General features: G+C 33.3%; 1 protein-coding gene across 10 annotated transcripts in view; it reads right to left on the bottom strand.

Moving 5' to 3' along the window:
• Positions 1-22,571, bottom strand: part of LOC148651328 (poly(rC)-binding protein 3) — a 402,183-nt gene that overhangs the window by 60,528 nt on the left and 319,084 nt on the right. For 2 of the 10 annotated variants that reach the window (XM_088601451.1, XM_088601458.1), the window contains exon 1: positions 22,255-22,506. The exons of 6 other annotated variants lie outside the window; for them this stretch is intronic. Coding sequence is in view for 1 of the 4 variants with exons in the window: in XM_088601455.1 (XP_088457581.1) it covers positions 22,008-22,009 (2 nt within the window). In the remaining 3 variants the exon portion in view is untranslated. Of the gene's footprint in view, positions 1-22,007; positions 22,134-22,254; positions 22,507-22,571 lie in introns of those variants that run through there. 2 more of the 10 variants (XM_088601455.1, XM_088601454.1) reach the window with 2 other exon arrangements.

Genomic DNA, 22,571 nt, shown 5'->3' with positions numbered 1-22,571 from the left:
GACAGAGGAGTACTATATTTACTCTACCCTCATTTTATCTACTACTTCACATTCGTCACTTCACATGACAGAGACATTTGGTATTTGCATACATATAAAGATTAGAAAAATCAGACACCAGTTTAATGCTTTTTAACACTAAGTTTGAACAACAGAAAATAATTTAATTCAAATGCTATCTGAATATACAGTCTTGGCCACAAGGCTCAGGATAAAGAGGACCACAAGTGGCATGTTAATTATTTGATTATAAAAGCTTTAACACTGCTTTCAAGGCTAAACAATGCTTTTAATGGTTATTTTAACTTCAACTATATTTTAAAATGGCTTGAAAGATAGTACAGTAAAGCATTATGGGAATGGCAGACTCTGAGATGCTCTGTTGGGATGCGGGGATTGCATTGGAAAAAAAGGTGTGGATGATACTTTTACTAAAGTACTTGGTACTTTAGTATGAGTATCACTATACTAAATGGTGCTTATGAAATCTAAAATTGTAGTAAGTGTTCATATACAGTATACTGTAAATATGTTTGTCTATTTAAGACAAAGAGGACCATGTACTGTAAATATGTTATGTAAATTACACTAAAATAATAATAATAATAATAATAATAATAATAATAATAATAATAATAATAATAATTGCTTACACTTATACAGCATAGCGCTTTTCTGTACACTCCACTCAAAGCGCTTTACAGGTAATGGGGACTCCCCTCCACCACCAATATGCAGCATCCACCTTAAAACAGGATTGGCCATAAATGGCTTTTTTAGCCATGCCTGATTGTTTGACTAAATAGTGCAATTTGTTTAGTATATTTAGTATTATTCATTTCAGTATTATTTTCAGTAGACTTTCTTGGGCATAAAAATAATAAAAAGTTATTTTTTGTAGTTTTAATGATTCTGGAAGAGTATAACATTGTCAATGATTAAATGTACAATGGGAGTTTATGCATTTATTCAAATGAATCTACTAAGCATTGTCCATTTCAATTCTTCTCTTGAAAAATCCTGTTCTCTACAATAAATATCATAAAGCAATTCAATGTGAAAAACAAAATTGTATGGACGTTTGTTTTTCATTGGTTCCCTGCACTTTTGTAGGAGTATTGTGGTTTGACCTGCCGCACTGTAAAACCCATTACTCAGATGAAGATAAGAGGAGGCATATGTATCACCCTGTTGAGGTTATTGGCAATAACACAAATTTACAGAAAGGTGCTGATAAGTTGCTTTGCTGGTGTGCTTAGAAAGATAGGGCTGATTCTGTGATTTGGCAGAGTTAAGTTATTCCCTGGCTGATGGTGTGTGTGTATACCAAAGATAAATGGATGTGACTCAATCCCTATAATTGCTCAGCACATTTCTCCACTCAGTTTCTGCCCACTAGGTTAATGACTGGGCTATTTGCAAAGTGATAGGTGCAGTGGCTGCATTGACAAGAACTAATGATCTAAGTCAGAATTGGTTCTGGCAAAGGAAGAAAAAAAGGCTGAGTGGATTCTTCTAAGATTGCTAATCAGATCAAGTTTTCTCTAATGGGCCAGTCTGCATTTTAACAAGATTTAAAAAAAAACTTACTGCAAGTTAGGTCATTTTGTATTTACACCAAACAATACCCTCCAGCAAAATATATATATATAGTACTGTATATGTAATGGAATTTTGAGTTGAGAGCTGCAAAGGAACAAGCAGAGGTTAATTCCACTCTGAAAAGTTAAAAGAAACAAGAAAAACCTTTTCACAGCCACACATTTTTTTTCTTCATTCTGCATATTTTGCAGTATGGAATTGACCTCTGTTTGTTCCGCGATACTGTATATTATATATTTACCCTACAAATGAATATAGCCACATGGGATCGTGTTGAAAGCATGCACTGTAAACCTTAAACTAAATAATTCTGTAGATACCTTTGCAAATGTAAAAAAGCTGTATTTCTTCTCTATAGGAAACACCAAACTGTGATAGAAGATGGTATATGTACTGTATATATTTATTTATACACACACTATTTAGATGTTTGTGGGAAAAAGTGACTGTAATATTTCAGAATGTAATGTTTTATGACTGCATTAAATTGTCTAACTCTGTTCTCAATATCTTGATTTAGTTTCACTCCAACACAGACCATTGAGTTGTGCCTCAAATAACATGCTACCCAGTTAAGTATGCAGCAGCTTACTTCATCTGACACAAAAAATCATCAACTGAAAAAATACCCTGTTATTACATGCTGCATGGGTTCAGATGATTTTTGGGCAATGTATTACAAAAATATAAGCATTTTTTTACAGATTTATTAGATTTTAAAGCTGAAAAATGTAGGGCTATTCCATGTGTGATTTGTAAAATATTTTAAGTATCCTTTTGTTAACTAAATTGCAAAATGAGTGTTTTGTCTTCCCACTCATTAACCACTAAAACAGATACAAAAACCAAAATCAGGTTCTGAAAAAAAAATTCAAATGGCCAATTTGTTAAAAAGAAAATATTAATGAAAACAAATGACATACTTCAAATTCAATGTGCAACTGTTTTATGTACAGTATGTGTGGAATATCAGTTCTTTCTGTGAAACCACTTTTCAGATAAAAAATATCGGCAAACAGTCTATTTATAATTTCAAATCCAAATTTTGATGTTTTTTTTGTGATGTTATACTGAAATTAACACTATCCATGCAGAAAAAAACATTGCTCAAGTCTTAAGTCCAAGATAATCTGTTGCTATTAAACATGTTTCAACATGTGCCAGGGTTACTTTGTAAGGTGAAAAGCTGAAATCTGACCCCCGTGTGACACGGGGAAAGCAGAAATAAATTTTAGCCTTGCTGACTGAACTCTTCCAGAAGACAACAATACCAACAACCATCTGTCCATAGGGAGTGGAGGATGCTGTAACAGGTTTTGCTCATTGACAAATAATTTATTGTTATGGAAATGATCTGCCATTCCTGAAGCTCAGCAAAGCTGCACTTTTAAGTTTTAACAGTTTTAACAACAAAGCATAAATATGTACTAGAAAACTAGAAACTACAGAAACCTTTGACAAATTTGAGATAACCATTTCACATATTTATTTCTTAGCTTAATTAGGTTGAGATACTGTATTAAAAGAAATACATATGGTTTATTAAGTATGTTAAAATATATTTTTCTATAATAATGTATTTATTTCTATATATTATTATATACTTTATATTATATAATAATATCATTCTATAACTTTACATATATATTTTAAATGTCTATATCCAAAGGATTAGGATGCCCCCTCAATAAAATATGTGTGTATTTTATTATTTTTACTATTGCTTATTGAAAGGTTTCTTCTGCATGTAATTTCAACAAGATATTATATCTAATTTAAAAATTTTAAATGTTCAAAGTTTGTACTTTTAGAAAGCTTAAAACATGAAGTGGTTTTAACAAACAATTAGATGAGTGCACCAGGAAACAGTATTCAAGCAAAATACTGAAATACCAGCTGAAAATTAATGACTATCAAATTGAGGTCAGCTAAATATGAGACTGAAAATACAGAACGCAGAGAAAGTGAACAAGAGAAGCATGATCTGAAATTAAAATACACAGTAACGGTTAAACACCAGTTTTTAAAACATAGGTTTGTCAAATGTCTTACTTTAAAATGGACATTTACCATTATTTTTAATATGATTACTGAAGCATATTTAATGTCCTCTTTTGACGCAGAATTTTTATCTGCCATTTTTTTAATAATTACAATAAGCAATGATTTACCAATGTCTAAAAGTCAAAAGGTTTAAGAGATACAAGATGGACCTTTATTTTGTTACAAGAACAACTTTAATATTACTGTATGTATTCAGGGTTCATGAAGAAATGTATACAGTATTTTAAACTAAAGGTAAAATGTGAAGGTTGAGACAGGATGCTTTTAAACAGTTACACTTATGAATGATGTTTTTCTGTCACTTATTATGTCACTTGTTTTCAGTACTATTTTCAATGATAAAAATGTCTGGGATAACAACTTTCCATTAAAAACTTATTGGAAACACAATAATAAAATTTGTCACATTAAGCAATTCTATCAATGCATATTTTGAATTTAATTTAGACGAGCTTATAAAGGCTATACCTTGGGATTTATTTCCAATTAAGAGTTGTGTGATTCTGCTTAGGGGCATACTGTATACTGTTGTTTACACATTGCATGCTGTGACTGCTGTCATGGGCAACTGCTTTATTTATACAAATAACACCTGATTTGCTAAGCTGTTGAAGATTACGTCCTGAAAATCAGCTCTCAGGGACTGACATCTGCAGGGCAGTTTTCAGAACCTCTTGTTGCTGCTGCCATGTTATAACACAGACACACAGAGGGTGTCTGTCTCAATCTACAAAGGCCTTACAACATTTGTCTCTATGAAAAATTAATAGTGGAGGAGAAAGGGTGATGATAAAGGATCTCACACACACATTCTCATAATTATATTTATAAGAAATATTCAAATGTGTTCTAATTGAATTAAACATCGGGGGAATTATCTTAAAGAGTTCCATTGCAATCAATTCACAGCTGTTGTATGGGGTGGTTAAAAGTACACATTGTCAAACCATAATTAGGATACGCCTGTGTTGTGCATGAATGGAAATAAAAGTAATCGACAAAAGTATTTCATTACACTGCAATTCAGTGATAGTTCACAACTACAAAACAGATAGGATCACTATCCCTGAAGGATTTTTAGCTGCTTTAATCTAAATGTAAGATACTTCATCAGGATATGGGTCCCTGAGGCCTAGAGGTGGAGAAGTTGGATTCATACAGTAGAATGAAAGTGCTTTCGTTCCCAATGACCAAATCAAGATTATATTCGAATGATTCATTTGTTTATATGATAGGTCCCAGACTGCCAAATGACCAAAGTATTTGGAGGGACTGTCTGCATTTGACAGATACTATAACAAGCCAGCTGAGGCTAATCTCTCTGAGTCACTCAGATAAGAAGGTATAAAAATGCTCAGCTATTCTCTCTCTGACAATGTGACTAAAAGCAGCACAGGTCCCAAGCAATCCCTCTAGGACTTTGTTATCAACAGTGCTGTAAGGGGATATAAATAAAGCAGAAACACATACCACTGTCTTATTGTTAGGTACTGACTCTCTAAGTCCTTTATTGGGTTCCTGTGTACCTAAGCTGAGCCTTACTACAAAAGAGCTCAAAGTGAAAGCATTCATTCTACTGGTCTAGTGTATTCTAGCTCTGGACCTTGTCTAAAGAAGATTTTCAGTGGAGAAATTAGTACAATTAGTACAGCTCAAACATATTCTTAAGGGACAATGTGTTTCAAGGCAGTACAAAAATCATGTACTGTAGGTTTCAGAGAATTACATGTTATGGAAACTCTTGATTCAATTTCCTCTTGTGAAATGATTAACAATGTGGAAAGAATTGAAACGGATAATGGAGGGCCCGTGAAGAAGTTATATAACTGAGGATCTGTTAGCAGGTAAAATAATCATTACATGAGCGCATGATTACAGGGCACTTGAAATTCAGCTTTCTATAATTACAATGCTATCATAGACCTCAGACACTTTTGATGTGAAACAAAAATTGATGATAAAAGCTAAAAAACGCTTGGCTGTGTACTTTCAAAAATCGTCTGTATTATACTAATACAATTAATAAAAAATACAAAAACTTTGAGGAAAAGGTTAAAGATATAAATGGCAATTAGGATATATTTATCTATTGAGAGGGGAAGATGGAAAAAGATGTACCTGTACTAAAATAGCTTACAAAAAGAATGCTAATCATTTTATGTAGATAAAAATCCAAAGGGAAAACGTTTTATCATGCAAATTTTCAGTTTGCAAATGTATATTTGGCTACTTGAAATAATAAAACTATCCAGCAGTCAAACATGTTACATGAAATATCCAAAAAGAAACAAGGATGATGCTTATCCTGGCACTACATGATTTAACCAATATTGTTATTCATATGTCATTTATCAAAAACTACACAAAAATGTATAACATTTCAACACCCTTTCCCCTCTTTCAGGTTTCCTACCAAATGACCTCGAAAACAGATTAGACATCAACAATTTACTGGTGGTGTCATGCAATGAGGGATTGACCACTTCAGCAACAGCACTCCAAGCCCCACTGCACCATGGATATGAGCAGTAGATGGCTTCATACAAACAATGCCAGAATCCAATAATGGCGTGGGGAGACATTAGAAGCTCCCAGTGTAATGTCTTCATCCTTTTAGCTGTGCTCAGACCAGCCAACCACACTCTGCTACTGTAAGTGGCCAAGACTGGAGTTATCATTTAGCAAAACTGCTATGTAAGAGTGAATAATTTCCTTGTTTAGAACAGTACAGTTTACCATTTTTGGATACTCTCGAAATAAGGGCAAAAGGTACCTTAACTCAAGGACAGAGCACGCATAAAAGAAAAGTCTCATATACAGTAACAGCATCTACAAGGTGGCAAGTACACTCTATTAGGAAAATATATTTGGATCATTTGATGATCAGAATTTGTAGTCAAATTTATTTTTTGCCAGGATTTTGTTTTTAACCTGTGAAAATAAGATCTCTGTTTAAAATAGTGTTCAAATGAAGCCTCTTAAGAAGAACATAGAGTAGAGGAAGCAAATCCCTTTCTTTTACCCCCAGCTGATTATGCATTGATCATGGAGACAACCTCACACTCCAAGGGGACAGACTAGGTAAAAGACCAGGTAATAAAGTTTTAACATTACTGGGTGGAATTTTGTGAAGAAATGTAACAGAATCTACTGCATTAGTGGGCAGTTATTATGTACTTGGAATAACAGAAACAAAGCTCTCAGAGGGTGATAATGAAGAATACTTACAACATAAGCAGTGAGGATTGATGAAAGAGTTGAGTACTGCACAACATAAAGAGTGTTTAGATCCAAGATGTTAAATGAATCAAATCTTAGAACCTACTGTATTAACTAAGTGTCATGGTTTACAAAAAGTAAGAGTAGTGTTAGGAGTATACAGTAGTATAGACCAAATTCAAATATGAGTAATAATACTGTACATCTTTACATAGTGATATCAAGAACATATCTGTAGAGGAAAAAGTGATGATTATGGGAGAATTTACTTCACATACATTGGGAAGAACCATCAGCAGTTGCAACTGAATTGCACGGAAATAGCTTTTTTACTTTGGGTTGTCAGAACACTTTCTGAGAGGAACTGACATAGTCTTTTTAAACACTTCAATCAAGAGAAGAGGGAATCATTAGCAAACTGCATTATATTTAATGCTTTGAAGAATATTTTGAAACTGTACAGGTAAAATCCAGAACATATTTCTTTAATTTCAAGAAAACAGACTATGAAAGAATAGGAGACAAATAAAGAAAAATAGAATGGGACACAACAGGAACAGCAGAAAATACTCCTGACATGAAGGGTAGAGCATATTCTTCATCAAATGATTAAGAAAGAACAACATTCATTTCAACAAAAAGTGTACAATGAATTCAAAGCACATACAAAGTCTAATAAAGATAGAAAAGCATATTTAACTGAACTAATTAACTAAATTAATAATACAAATTTTTAGTATACAACAGAAAAGTAAAGAGTCTGGGACATGAATCTGGTAACCTTTTATGCATAGAAAGGTAAATGGTAAATATATACTGAAAGGCATTGAAATGCAACAAATAACTATTAAAACCAATAACATGTGTTGACTTTTCAATGTCTCCCAGTATATTAAATGAATATTTTACTCAAATGTTTACCAAGGAAGAAATTAACAGCATGCCTCAGGCTGAACAGAGACAAACTTCTTTAATAGTATTAGCATAGAAGTGTCAGAAATGTTGCAGGTATTAAAAGCACTTGAGATAAACAAATCTCGATTGCCTGGAGGTATTCTATCAATTGCTCTCAAGCAAACAAGAGATGTTATTCATAGGGGATTAACAAAACTTTTCAAACAGTCATTCAAGACAAGGGCATCATCTTTTGACTGGAAAATTGCTAATAAAGCACCCATCCTTAAAAAGGGTGATAAAACTGAGCCCTACTCCAATTACTTTTAAGGTTATATACAGTATATGATACAGAAACAATAGTTGCATGGTATAAAGGGATTTTATGGATTTTAAAATTTGATTGTTATTGTAATAATGAAAATTTAGAGCCAAGTCTTGTTTAACTCATTACAGTTCCCTGAACAAACAACAGTAATGACAGGTAGATACAGAATTTATGACACAGTATATTTAGAATTTCAGAAGACATTCAATAAAATCCTTAAAAAATTACAAAATAGAGAGTAAGGTTAGGGTGTAAATACTCAATTGGATGTAATCTGTGGAATATCATAAGGATGCATATTAGGATCACAGTTCTTCCAATTGATATACACTATATGACCTAGATCCTGTTATAGATAGTAAACTAATCAAGTTCAAAGATCCCAAAACGGCAGGATGAGCAAACACTGTAAAAGTTCAACACTCAGAATGTTGCAGCATGCTATCAGAATACTGTAAGGAAAGCTCAAAATTCAGAATGTTACAGGTTGGTAGCAGACATATAAACTATACAGTATGACTGATTGAAAACACCAAGCTTAAATTAGATACTTAAATAAACACCTCTTTTTCATATGCTGACACAACATTTCCTTTTTCTAGACAATGTGGAGAAACAATACATAGAAAAAAATGCAGAATTTAATTATTGTTATTGTTATTATACACTAGTAAGACTTAATTTAGAATGTGTACGATTTTAGTCATTTAGAAATTTAGAAAGACATTTGTCTCAAGTCCAGAGCCATATATATTTCTGGGCTCAAAGGAGCGTCCTGTCCTTACTGGATAAAAGAACTGAACCTTTTTAGTCCTCGATAGCTAATATTATGAGGGTACCTATTTCAAGTAATCAGGATCCTCAAAGCCACTGACAGTCAGCCCAGTAGCCTTCTTTAGAGTGAAAATAACAGTGAAACGTGATCTATGTTTCTTTTTACACCCACTTTCATTTCTGTAGTCCAAAAGAACTAAGGAAAGAATTTCAAATTCTAATTAAGTCTAACAGAAATCACATCCTCAGTACATTTGTCAACTTATCTATCTAAATCTTACAGTCAGAAAAAATCCAGTCTTTGAAAAAGTAGAAATTTTAACTTTAATATGAAAGCTTGCTGACCAGCAGTTTAGCAGTATAGTTTTTTTCTATATCCGAAAGTTAAGTTAATATGTTTTCTTTTGCAGATTTCAAATTGCATTTGTAGACTTAAAATTACAAGATTTTACATAATTCAGATGTTACATTTTTTAAACCTTAAATCAATGCTTACTCTGCTGTAAAAATACTGCAAATCTGCCAATTTGATAAACAGCCGACAACTTTAAGATGGGAGCTTTTCAGGAGATGTAAATGGTTTACTTTGCCCATCTCACCACCACTTGGTGTAATTGACAGTTATAATAGTAGAACAAATATAGTTAACAACTGTCAATTAAAAAAAGCAGCAATGACAAATAACAGGTGATTTCATTATTTTTGTAATTTCCTTTTAGTTTTGTTTTTTAAATTATTTAGTTTTAAATCTATCATGATTTGGCAATTGCTACACTAAAGAATTTATAAAGAATAATTTAATGATAAAAATATTTATTATATAAAGAAAATATTGTGTGCTCTTTACTTTGTTTTTCAGATATATTCCTTTTTATATCTATCACTTTCACCATCTTTAGAACGTGTAAATGTTTCGGATCTACCACAGTCTTCTAATGGCAAAGTTTGGCCTATGGCCAACATCCTCCATAGTAGTCCTGTCAAACCAGTAGCATCAATTAATTTGATTGCCTCCTGTGCTAGTCAACAATTAATTCCTTCACCCTTAGAGGGGGAGTCACTGTGCCACATGCAACTGAATCCTGGTCCTTCACTACATATTAAAAAGCAAAATCATCCAGGAAAACATCACACGTAAACTGGAGCACAGTACTCACCTGTTTTTTCATTTAAAGTATCATGTGACATGTTATAATCAGTGCTTTTTTCGTTTCTTTGGTTTTCTTTTTGAGTTTAGAGGAGACTTTACAGGAGAGGGAATAAATATTAATAAGCACGCTCAATGAAATCCACTGCTCATGTTTGCTTAGAGCTAAAATATCAATCAATGATTTATAGTTTCCTAGAAAAGAAAATCGGTTCTCAAAACTTTGGAATCTCTGTAATTGTAATCCTTTGCTCTCAGATCCCTGTAAGAACTGTAATCCTGAACTTGCTCCTTCCATTGTCTGTTGTCCCACTGAGGGTATTAGATAAAGTCTTGGCTTGGCCCCCTCTAAACAATCATCCATCTAGGATTATGTAATGTAATGCATACTCTGTAGAATAACAGATCTTTCATGTGTTTGTTTATTGTTGTTTTAATTTCAGTTCATTATGAAAGATATGGAGATAGACAAACCCCACTTCCTGCTAATTACCTGCTCACTAGTGTACAAATACAGGTCACCAGAACACTTTATCCCAGTGTTCAAGACACTCCCCCATCCTCAGTGGCACTGAAAATACAGTAATTCTGTAATTAATGTATGGGTGTTCCATCTGTGCTCTACCAATATGGCTCTCATCCCTCTAAGTGGTTTAAAGCTCAACATAATTATAAATGCACCTTTTTTATTGCAATCACATTTTTGTGGTCTGCACCTCCTAAATATTATCTTAATACAAAGTGTTTGGTCATCTCAACAACTCTGCTGCTGTCAAGCAAGATCTAAGGAGTGCAATTATCTGACAGACAAAAAACAGCTGGCTTTGACATATGTTCTTTAATACTTTAAGACAAATGCATGTAAAGATTAAACTAACCATATCTTACTGCAAACTGCCATTTATTAGAAGTAGGCAGAAAAATATGACTCAATGACACATTGAGAAAATGATATGCAGTACCAGAAGGAACTATGGTGATTTTCTGTTATGCCTTAAAACCACAATCCTATTATACTAAATAGGTTTAGATAATAGCATATATTTTCACAGTTTTGTACTAAAGATGTTTTGTTGATGAAAAAATTAATTTAGAAGCATAACCGTCTTTAAAAGTCGGCACTGCCAATTCATGTATATATTATGTCAATTTATTTGAAAACCTTAATTAAATAACCTTAATAATAAAGCTTAGGTTGACTTCAAGACCTTGCCCTCTGACCTTGCCCTCTGAATTACAGAGTCTAAACTAAAGACTAAATGGAAGGAAAATGAATACATGGTCAGGGCCCATTTTATTACACTGATTATTGTATAACAAGCTTTTCCCCTTGCAGTCAGGCCTGGGACTCTGGATCACTGAGACTCTGGGTCTGAGAAGGCAGTAAAGCTGGTTATCTGTGCAAGATGGTACAAGACATACTTGAAAGACAAGTTTGTCTCTAGTGGTGGCAAGATTTGTACCTGGAACCCACATTTTTTTACTGCTCTGAGGGAGGTACTGTATGTAAAAGGGTCAACCATTTACAGCTGCTTCTGTAGGAGAAGGAGTGCAACCATCATTCTTCAGTATGAGTGTTCAAGTGCTTCCATATTTTCTCTGTAATTCAGCTGTGCTTAGAGGTAGGGAGGCACTGCACTACTTATAGATTATAGATCTATTGTTTTAGAATTGCTTGTATATGTGCCACAAACATCCAGAAATAAATCTTGACTAGCAGACACCAATGGAATCAGGTACTGTCTGATTGTTCTAATTGGCTTCCACTGAAACACTGTGGCAATCTGTACTGTACCAGACAGAAAAAGTATGATTAAAGAGCTCATTCAAGAGTTTTCTATGGCTGTTTAACAAATATGAGTGTCTAGACATTTTGCCTACTGTATATTCACTTATGGCACAAATATAAATTTACTTCACACAATTCACAATGTGTTCTTACAGGTAGAAAGTACAAAATGTCAAACAAAACTTGTAACAGATCATACATTATTTCAAAGATATCGTGCATGACAATCTACCACTAATTTATGGCTTATGTGGACTTTTATAACTACACAAAAAGATTTTAAGGTCAAGTTTTATAAGACCCCATTTAGAATACTGTGCTCAGTATTGGTCACTAATTTCTACTTTTAAAAGACAAGAAAGAAGATTTATTCTTAGTCTCAGGGTATTGTCATTTATAAACAGTTTACAGGAACTAAATCTTTTCAGTCTACAACAAAAAGGACAACGAGGAGATTTGATCCAAATGTATAAAATACACAGTACACATAAACTATAAGGGTTATAAACAGGGTTTACCAAGAGTACTATTTCACACTAGGTATTGGAAGAAGGAAATGGGGTCACAATTAGAAATAAAATTAATATTTAGATGGAATTTGAGTTTTACTTATCTACTAACAAATTAACTAACAAATGAACAAGATGGCCTTCTCTCATTTGCAACATTTATTATTTTCCTAAAATTGTACACTGGATTTTTGGAAGAAGCTTGTAGGAATGTTTACATTTTAAATCTAGGCTAATGCAATAGCTTTAGTAACTTTGGAATGTGACATTTCTTTTTAAATGAAAGGATTATTTAATGCCGAAGGTTTTGAAGTTTCATCAGACACATCACAGTGTGTCTAGTATTGGGGTTTGACAATAGCACACCCTCACATACAGATATGTATACATACTGTATGTGTGGGGGTGTTGTTTTCCCCTGTAACATATGGCACAGTATTCTGCTGTTGGATAATCTGATTTTAAGGCTTTCCATCTGCATTGAATTAATAACCAAGATATATTAATGGAACTCAAATTTGTCTTAAATAAAGGCAACCTAGCAGATGAGTGGTTTATTATTTGTCTTTGCAGTGCTTGTAACTGGGGGCAGGGGAGAGCTACAAGCCGTCTTTATTGTGTGGACAGCATGAGGTCAGGGAGGATGAGCTCAGCAATCAGTCTCCCAGACTACCACGTGGAACCTCGGCACCAGATTAAAAAATACTAAGCTGCTTGTCTTTTCTTTCTATTTTTTAATTCTAATGGTACAATGTTTTGAAACTAAAAATTGAACAGCCATTATGTGTATAGTTTCTTTTGAAGATTCCTCAAACACTGCTTATACCAAATTTTCTAATTACATAAATAAACTATGTATATATCTGAACCACAAAGTTATGAACCACATTCATATCTTTCTTTGCATTAAAAATAGAAAATGTACCCAGGATGGAAGATTTTGTTAAAGAAAATTGCAGTCTAGAGCACTACCCACTCCTGAGATGTGTTCTGATGAAAATATTGTGACTTAATTCATCAACACAGGTGCACAACACCTAAGGGGATGTAAAAATATTGATGTGACTTTAAAGAGTCAAGTCAAGCGACATTAATAGGCTAAATGTTCAAAACTGTCAATGCTGCAGAAAAGCCAAACACCTGAGATTCCACTTCCTCTGGGAGAACCAAGTGGGAATGCAACCCAACTTAAAACAACAGCAATTATTCAGTTTAGTTCTTAAAATAGTGACACTGCCTGTTAAACCTGAACATTATTCGGTGGTAAACACAACACTTACCAATGAGAGATCATTCAGCCCATCTTCCTTGCTTCAAAGTTTAGTAGACTTAGTCTGAAATGATTTTTCTTTTAGTTTCCAGTTGTAATCCTGTGTCCTTGTTTTACTACTGAGCATAACCGTCTAATTGGACAACAATTATTTATGTCCTTTAGGATTGTACTGTATATACTGTACTTGGATTGAATCTCCTTTCAATCTCCTTGTTCTGGATTGAAAAGATTTAGTGCCTTTAACCTGTCCATGTACGACAATCACCTGTTATTAGGAATCATTTTTGGTGCTCTTCTTTTAACTTTATCTAAGATTATACAGTATGATCCTTTTTGCGGAATAAACAAATAAACAAATGGTGCCAATATAACTTTACTGTTTTCTACAACAGACCTACAGTATTTTCATAAAACAAGATACAAACCTAAGAGAATACTAGATCCACAATGAGACTTGTCCTTCCGGGATATTTTTAATGACTCTTTTCATTTCAGTAGACCAATATGTACTGTACCAGCTGCAAATGCAATAATCCCTGCACAGATATCAGAGGCTCTAAATTATCAGTTGCCATTCACCAAACGTTTATGTACACGACAGAAAGAGTAATGTACTGCACTAACTTTAATAAATACAACTTGTGTATTGGATAAATTCATGGATGTTTAGTTGACTCTTAAGCAGAACAGGTGCAAAAAATTAATACTTTCTTTTTTTCAGTTTGCCTGACACCTCTAAAAATATTACCATGTGTGCAGTGAATCAATATTATGGAGGACATGTATCCTACGAACAAGATGAATGAGGATTAATCTTCAAATTGAAAATTAGGAACTTCTTGGAATTAACCTTCCATTTTGCCCTCTCAATATTTTTGTTATAAATTTAGAATCACCAATTGTTTTCTGACAGCATACATGATTTGGAATAGCCAATTGTGTTTTTATCACATGTTGGAGTTCAGCTATGAACACTGAAGCCTTACACCAGGGAGAATAAGGAGAATAACTGTCTCCTGACCCACCCGCTTTTGAACTACCAACTACATTCCCAGCTACACAACCCTATGCAGGTGGTTCAGTGCTGATTGGAGGATTGAAAGGTGTGTTCTTCACTAATGGCACGACAGATAATGGAAGAGGTAATGAAATTATTCAGATACAAACATGTGATGCCTGGATCTAAGAACATAACCTGCCTGAATGCACACACCTTTACTGGTCACTCCTTAGGACTGATTAGCACAGCATACATGTAGCTAGTTAATGTTGAGCAGTGGAATATGTCTCTTACACGGAACACCTTTCAGGGTTAAGGTGTGGTTAGAGTGCGCAATGCTGAGTGTTAATCAATAATTACTATTTACATAGCAGATACTATAGATGCAAATTTATTGACAGATTATAAGTCTAAAATAATTATATGACTTATAGAATAGAATTATATGATTTCCAGTTCTTTTGTCACTCATTTACTACTGTATAAATACAGTACATAGTGTTGGCAACAAAATGTATTAAATTTGAAATGTACAAATCAATTAAACTTAAACATTTTAAAACATTTTATCTAATTTGATTAAAACATTTTAATCTAGGTGTGCTGTTATCATTATTCAGGTAGAAACTGACATTTGCTTTTGTATTAAGGTTGCCTGATTATACACTAACTATACTGTATATGTCTTTAAAAAACATAAAATAAAGATGCATGCAAATATCACTCATTCCTATTTAGTGGCAGTATCTTGAAGTAAAGTACTATGTACAGAGTATGTAGGATTGTGAGTGGTACTGAACTGAATTTTTTTTAAGTGGTCTCATGTGATTAAAGCAACATTATAACACATTTCAAGACCTATAATCATTTTCGATTATAATCCTTCAAGAATAATTTTTCACAACACAAATCAAGCACAGACCCGAGAAAGAATAATGCATTCCAATACCAATAAAGAACTTATTTTTAGGACTTTTAAAATTTATTTTGAAAGTTTCTAAAGATGCACAAACATAGGATCAGCATCTTAGGGTAAAGAATACCATTGATTGGAACAGCTTGTTTTTTTCCATTGCAATGTGGCAAGACCTTTCTTCATTTACAGTAGAACTGAACAGACAGATATGAAAGAACTTACCATAGAAAGAATAATACAAAATGGAAATCTTATGAATTCTGATTTTAAAAGGTGTATGTAATGCTCATTCAAAGAAATTGATTCCATATTTAATAGCAGCTTTCATGCTTTCCTTTTTCTCTTAGTCACGTTTCACAACATATTCACAGAATGTAGCTGTGTAGCTGATCTGACCATAACAACATGTAGCAGCTGTTTGGTCCACTATTTTATTATTTTATCAATCGCTATTTAGCATATTGCACTATGTAATCCAAGTAATACCCTTATAAAGGGTATATTCCTGGTGGATAACATTTAGCACTCATCTCATCTTATTTTCATAGGTATTATATTAGGCACCTTGCCCCGTTATACTTTTAACTTTCATATTCCTGGTCCCAGTTCCCTGTTCCTGTTTTAAACTGTCTGCTTCTCCGATGGATCTCCCGGTTTCTGGATTTTGGACTATGACTTATTACTCCTTTGGACTTCCTTTGGGCTTGTTCGTCTGCGCTCCCCCATGCACAGGATCACCTTAGTCACTGCCCCCTGTCTGTCATCCTGACCTTACCTCGCTGTGCCTTCCCTGAATTCGTTCTCCAGCCACTTCCGGATTATATTGTCATGCATAGGGTCTTTAACAACGCATTTCAAGGGCGTCTGACCCGGCTCTTGTGAGTTATTTTATGTAATTTGGCACAAGAGAATCATTTCCTATCCAAGTTAAATAATATAATTATGAATTATTTTGTCTTGCTATATATTTTAATGAATGTAGCCTTTTGAATGTTCAAATTTAAAAGCATTTTTTTATATTGTCATATTGACAGATATAAATGTACATATAAATTAGCATTTATAAAAAACAAGAGCGAATATAATTTTAGATACACAAGGTTCTGCAATAATTTTATGAAGTTCAAATGAGATCTGATTCATTAAAGCAGGCATAAAGCATTTGCAAAAATAAATCAATACATAGACATGGGACTAAATTTATATTAATCCAATAATTGTCAATGTCTTAGAAGTTTAATTTGAGCATGTCTCTTTTTATCATATGGTCAATTTTCATTTCAAAATCATTTGATCTCCTTGGTGTAAGAGTACCTGTGTTTTGTTCTTGTTCTCTGTTTAATTAATAAGAGCACTGTGAGTAAAGAAAACAGAAGGGGATGCCTAGTATCTGTCTTCTGAAATGCTTTACATTTTCGGAAAAATAATTCAAGAGCTCTCCTATATAATAAGATGCTCTTTTTGTTGTTTTTGGGATGCTGCAAGTAAGATTTTGCATGATTGACTCATACAGTGTAGGTATTTGACGTGCAGAACTTAAAAAAGACTGTCCAGCACAGATAACAATCCCTTTCAAATTAATAGATTTATTCTAAAGCAGGGACGAAATACTGGGCTAAAATAATTGTTACTGTATTGGTCAACAGATGCAAATTATTTTTTTCATCTGACATAACATTGTTCTAGCAATTGTGTCTCAACAATTGTAAAAAGCTAACCAGAAATCTAAAGAGTCATGGCAGCGTGGATTTAAAAAACAGTTAAAAAACAAGCAAGGATAACCCTCTTAAGGGCTCTGTTCCATTTGTCATTAGACTGAATAAGCAATGGCTAAAAGAATGACTGCCAGGAGAAAAGATCTAAAACATTTAGATGATGGTCAGAGGAAGAAGACTGCTTGTCAGCCTTGTCCTGAAGAACTACTGACCAAGAGTCTAAATGACAGTACTTTTCAATGCAAGGAATCCTCCATCCAGTCTTTTCCATATTTGCCATTTATAATGTTCTCTATGGTTGTATTAAAACAGTTTCTAGCATTGCTTAATATAAATCACCCGGACATTGTCACAGAAATACTAACACACAAAAACATTCCCTCAGTAAATGCAGTTAATAATTAACACTATTTCCTGATTCTTCTTTGATTTATGTATATATGAATTGAATAAATAAAACTGAGTGCTATTGAATACCTACGTAACAATAATTAGCCTGAAAATCTGCAGCAGAAGAAGAGCCTTACAAACATCATGACAACCTCCTCCTTTAGTGCTGCAGATAAATATATCAACTACTGTAATATATATGAGAGCATCATCTACTGTACATGCACACAATGCTGTATTGTTATGCACTGTATATTGACAGATGGACACTTCCGCAGATAGCCCTTCATGTCACTGGGGGCTTGTGTCCCCAACATGGAAACTTCATGTGCTATTCAAGTATAAATGTTGACTCTGGGTACATTATTCCAGTTTGTCAGTGTTAAGTTTTGATAAAATGATTACATGAAAAAGCATTTCTGAATGATTCAAACAATAACAGTCAACTCTTAATGCTGTCAGACTTCCTATTCATATAATAAACAAAATATGAACATTTTGTTTTGAAAGTTCAACATTTAGAAACCCATATGTTACAACTTTTTCCCTAAATGTCAATAAACTCACTTGTTCAAATACAAAAAAAACCAAAAGTATAACAATTTTTTTTAGCACAGGAATTTGTGAGCAAAAAAAGTTCCAGTATTGTAAAATACACTAAAGAAATATAAAACCTCAGGCAAAGAAAAGGTTTTCCCAGATCATTCATCACTTTAAACTACAGTGTCTGATTTGTATCTATCTATTCGGTAGGCACAATATACATCTATAAGGAATATACATCAAAATATACGTGAAAACATGTTCAATATTTCAAATACTCAAGCTGAGGATCACAGACCGCTCATGGAGAACATAGTTCTGGGAATTAAACTTTACAGCATAGTGACTTTACAAGATTAGAGTGAGTGACAGAACACACGAAACAGCCATCTTGCACAACACACTCTGTGGAGCCAAGAAGTGTTCAAATGTTTTTAAGTCCTTAAACACCTATGTTCAACATCATCATCCTCTACTTCTGCTTTAACCCGTAATATGAATATTATCTATTATTGCTGGTGTAATTTTAAAGACAAACTTTTTTTCATTATATACATGTACTTCAAACTATCATGGGGTGGGTTTCCCAATCTCTTTCAACTACCTACTTTCAGTAAGAGTTCACAATTTCAGCATACAACTAATTAAAATCTAACATTATCAATAAAGCTGTACGTAAATGCTGTCAGAGCAGTTCCATTGCGTACATATTATGGTTCACACATGCCTAATATTACACCATTAGTTTTGGGAATAAAAAGCTTCCACTTGCCCCTGGGAGCAGTCATTGAGGACCCCTGTTTGAAAACCTTTGATCTAGCTCATCAACAGCATTAGCTGAGTGTGCAGTAAACTATATTAATTCTATTTCTCAACTCCACTGGAGCTGCAACTGAGAATGATGAGAACATACAAATCACTATGATCTTCAAACTCTAAATTTGGTAAATTATTAGTGCAAATGAGTACAAAATAAAATGCGTAAAGTAATAAAAAAACAGTGAATAATATTTCCTTAAGGTGGAATCAGGATAGTTAGATGTTATAAAATAGTCTTAAACTAAGACACTTTTTCATTTTGTTTAAATAGATGGGTATCAGAGTACTTACCTTACTTTCTACTTTTAAACCTTTTTATAATTGGTACAAGGCTACCATTAGAGATTCCAATTGTTACAGATACTACAGGTGAAGTTTTAAGGAATTGCATTCAGCTTTACTTGTTAGTTTAATGTGAACCAGGAAAGTAAGGTTTTACAAAAAAAACAGTTTATAGTGGATATCATCAGAAAACAAAAACATCTTGTTTATGTAAATGGAGCTAAAGATAATGATAAACAGTTAACTGTTTTCAAATATTTCTGTAATTAAACAAATGATTGTCATGGGGTGTTGGTATTTTTGGCCTTCTGCTAGAGTTTTTATTGAAAACCTGGTCAGCTCATTTTGACCTGTTGAATATCTATCAATAGGGAGAGATCTACAGTAGGATAGCACCTTGCAGGAGGCCATTCTTCCTGGTTCATTAATTAAATGCATTGAACAAACCCGAACATCTCAGCTAAATCCTGTAGGCCAGGATTTGTTGGTTAATACTAAAACCCATATGACCTATTTTCTTCTTCCCTTACACATCAATACTCAAATAGGGCATAAAGGTATAGATACAGTCCAGTGGAAGTACATGCGTATATGTCCAAAAGTACATACTGTATATGTAAATGTTATTATGGTTTTCCTTTTCATCTCCCATTTATTTTATCACAGCGTGAAGAATATCGTTGATAAGTATAAGCCCATCTAAATAGATTAAAACTGAAACTGTATAGTGAAAGGTAAAAACAAACTGTCATACACAAGAAATACTTACAGTAGTCTTTAGCAGGCATAAGATGATATAACTTACAGTACGTTTGACAACACTTTTCATTTAGGAATGATGGAATCATAGGAACATGGAAAACAGCATGTTTTACATTTTTCTAAATTCATGTTAAAGTATATCCACTCAGCTCTTTACATTACTGTTATATATAAACTGCCCTATAATAACCTTTAAATAATTTGCACCATGAGAACATAGAACTTATTTCTCTTATTTCTCTATGTTTTTACAAAATCAATAATATAAAATTTTTGACTTAAGAAGGACTACATAAAGTGGTATTAGCATCATGTCGGCTGTTTAATTGTATAAATCTAAGAGCTGAAAGAGGGCAAATGAGTCATTTCACTTGTATTTTTCCATTATTTCTATTTTGTCCTTTCTGGTTTAACAAAGGACAATTGGCAATACTTTATTTTGACTTTAGTTTAGGGTAACACTGATTTGGAATGAAAGGCTTGTCTTTATAATGTGAGTGCTTGTTGTGGCCCAAAGACAGACAAAGCACATAGACAAAGCTGCAGTACATCTTCTGACATTCTGAACGAGGCAAACCTCCATAAGCACTAAAAAGAGATGGCACATAATGTTTAGACTGTCAACTATTATTTTAGAACAAAAGTGACTTATTCCTCATCATGAAGGTCTTAATTTAAAAACAAACATGATTGAAAAATACACCATCCCACACCTATTTACAAAAACAAAAAAAACTCAAATATGACTAGGATTATTTCCATGAAAAATGGAAAAAATGTCTTATGTGCAAAATTGATACATTCTGAGAAATATACAGGAATTTATTATTTTAAATGAAACACTTCAGAAGAAAATGAAGACATGCAATTGAAATATAAACGGAAACTTCTCATGCACATTGTACAAGGTATTTGCCAGTTCCTTGTCATTTGAAGTCAAAGTGAAATTTGCATGCATGTGTATATTGAATTTTTTCATATTATTCATAATATAGATCTAAAAACACATATAGTTTAATTTCATATAGACACATAATACAGTAAAGTACAGATTTAGTAATTTATTACTATATATATTTTTTCTACTAAATGTAGCAATAAATGCTGAAGTAATAAACTTGAAACTTAAATACCCTTGCTTACTGTATATTTTTAAACGTTTGTACTTTATTCTGTTTATTATTATAATAATTAAGTTTACAATTAACTTAAAACATCATATACCACATCTGCTAAATGAGTATTTTACAAAAACATCACAAATGTTTCACCTTTATTGTTACATGTGCTGCGTATTAGTAATATATTAGGTATGATCCTCATATCGTAGCTACTGTATTAAAGCATTAACAAAGTACTTGATGTATGATGGACAAGCACACTTCCTATATTGAATACTATGCTTTGTTTTCAGGATTTAAATTTTTTCACAATTTATAAAATATTTAAAATACATATTTCCAGTGTCAGATATTCCAGACTTTTCCAGACTACAGACACGTCTTCTTGACGTAAGTTGTGTCAAACCTGCAGATAATACACCATAAATAAAACTAAATGGAAAAAAAAACTCACTCACACACAAAATAAGACAATATTTGTTAATATCTCAAACTATTTTGTAGTATCCACTCCTTTAGAAACTAAATAGCAGAGCAACTAAAATGTCACCAAACTAATAAAACTGTTTTAAGTCTTAATTTTACTGCATCTTATTGCATCAGTGCAAATAAACAAATCCCTGAATGTCTTATCAATGTTAACAGGTTGGAAACAAAAAAAAATAAGTAAATGAATAAGAAGAAAATGCACTTCTTCATTGCTCTTGCTTTAATGATATTACCAAACAAAACAATAAAATAAGTCAATAGTAGGAACTTTCTTTTAATTCCTTGCTAAAGAGTACAACTATGGCGTGTGGCATTCAGCTAAATCAATAAACAAATAAGCTGACAAACACAAAAAATCTCTGTCCACTTACATTAAGTGGTCTCCAGTGAGTATTTATAAATTACATAAGGCGCATTTCTGATTTCAATAGACTAGCAGGAGTATCAGAGAGTGATTTTCTTGATAACTTCTCCCTCTCCCACTCTCACTCCCAGCTCCAGGACTCTCTAGGGGAGCAAAAGGAGAACTCAGACCTACTACTGAACATGCTTGTCTCTCCTGAAAGGATATTTTTTACAAGAACTGTGACAAGAAGCTACTGTAGCTGTAATACTGACCTGCTGGGCTGGTGTGCTGTTTTGGCTCCCCGCTGTAAATAATCCCGCAAATGTTTTGTACAATTTCTTCCGTGCACAGTTCCAGATAAGTGTGGTTCCCCTATTTGTCAGTCGAATCCACAGTGTGGACAGATGGCCATGAGCCCTAAGCCCTGCTGGAATGAGGCAAGCTTTGCTTTTTTTTTCCTCTCTAGCTTAGCCCTTGGCAGATAAGCCTGAATCAAGCAAAGTGAGCTCACAGCCCCCTCCACCAATCGTTTCAATTAGTAACACATGAGAGGAGCTTCTGCCCAAAAAATCTGCTTAGTTGAAGGGCC

This window comes from Lepisosteus platostomus, chromosome 12 (genome assembly GCF_059453375.1).
Source record: "Lepisosteus platostomus isolate fLepPlt1 chromosome 12, fLepPlt1.hap1, whole genome shotgun sequence".
NCBI lineage: Eukaryota > Metazoa > Chordata > Actinopteri > Semionotiformes > Lepisosteidae > Lepisosteus > Lepisosteus platostomus.
This window is presented reverse-complemented; position numbering and strand designations above follow the sequence as displayed.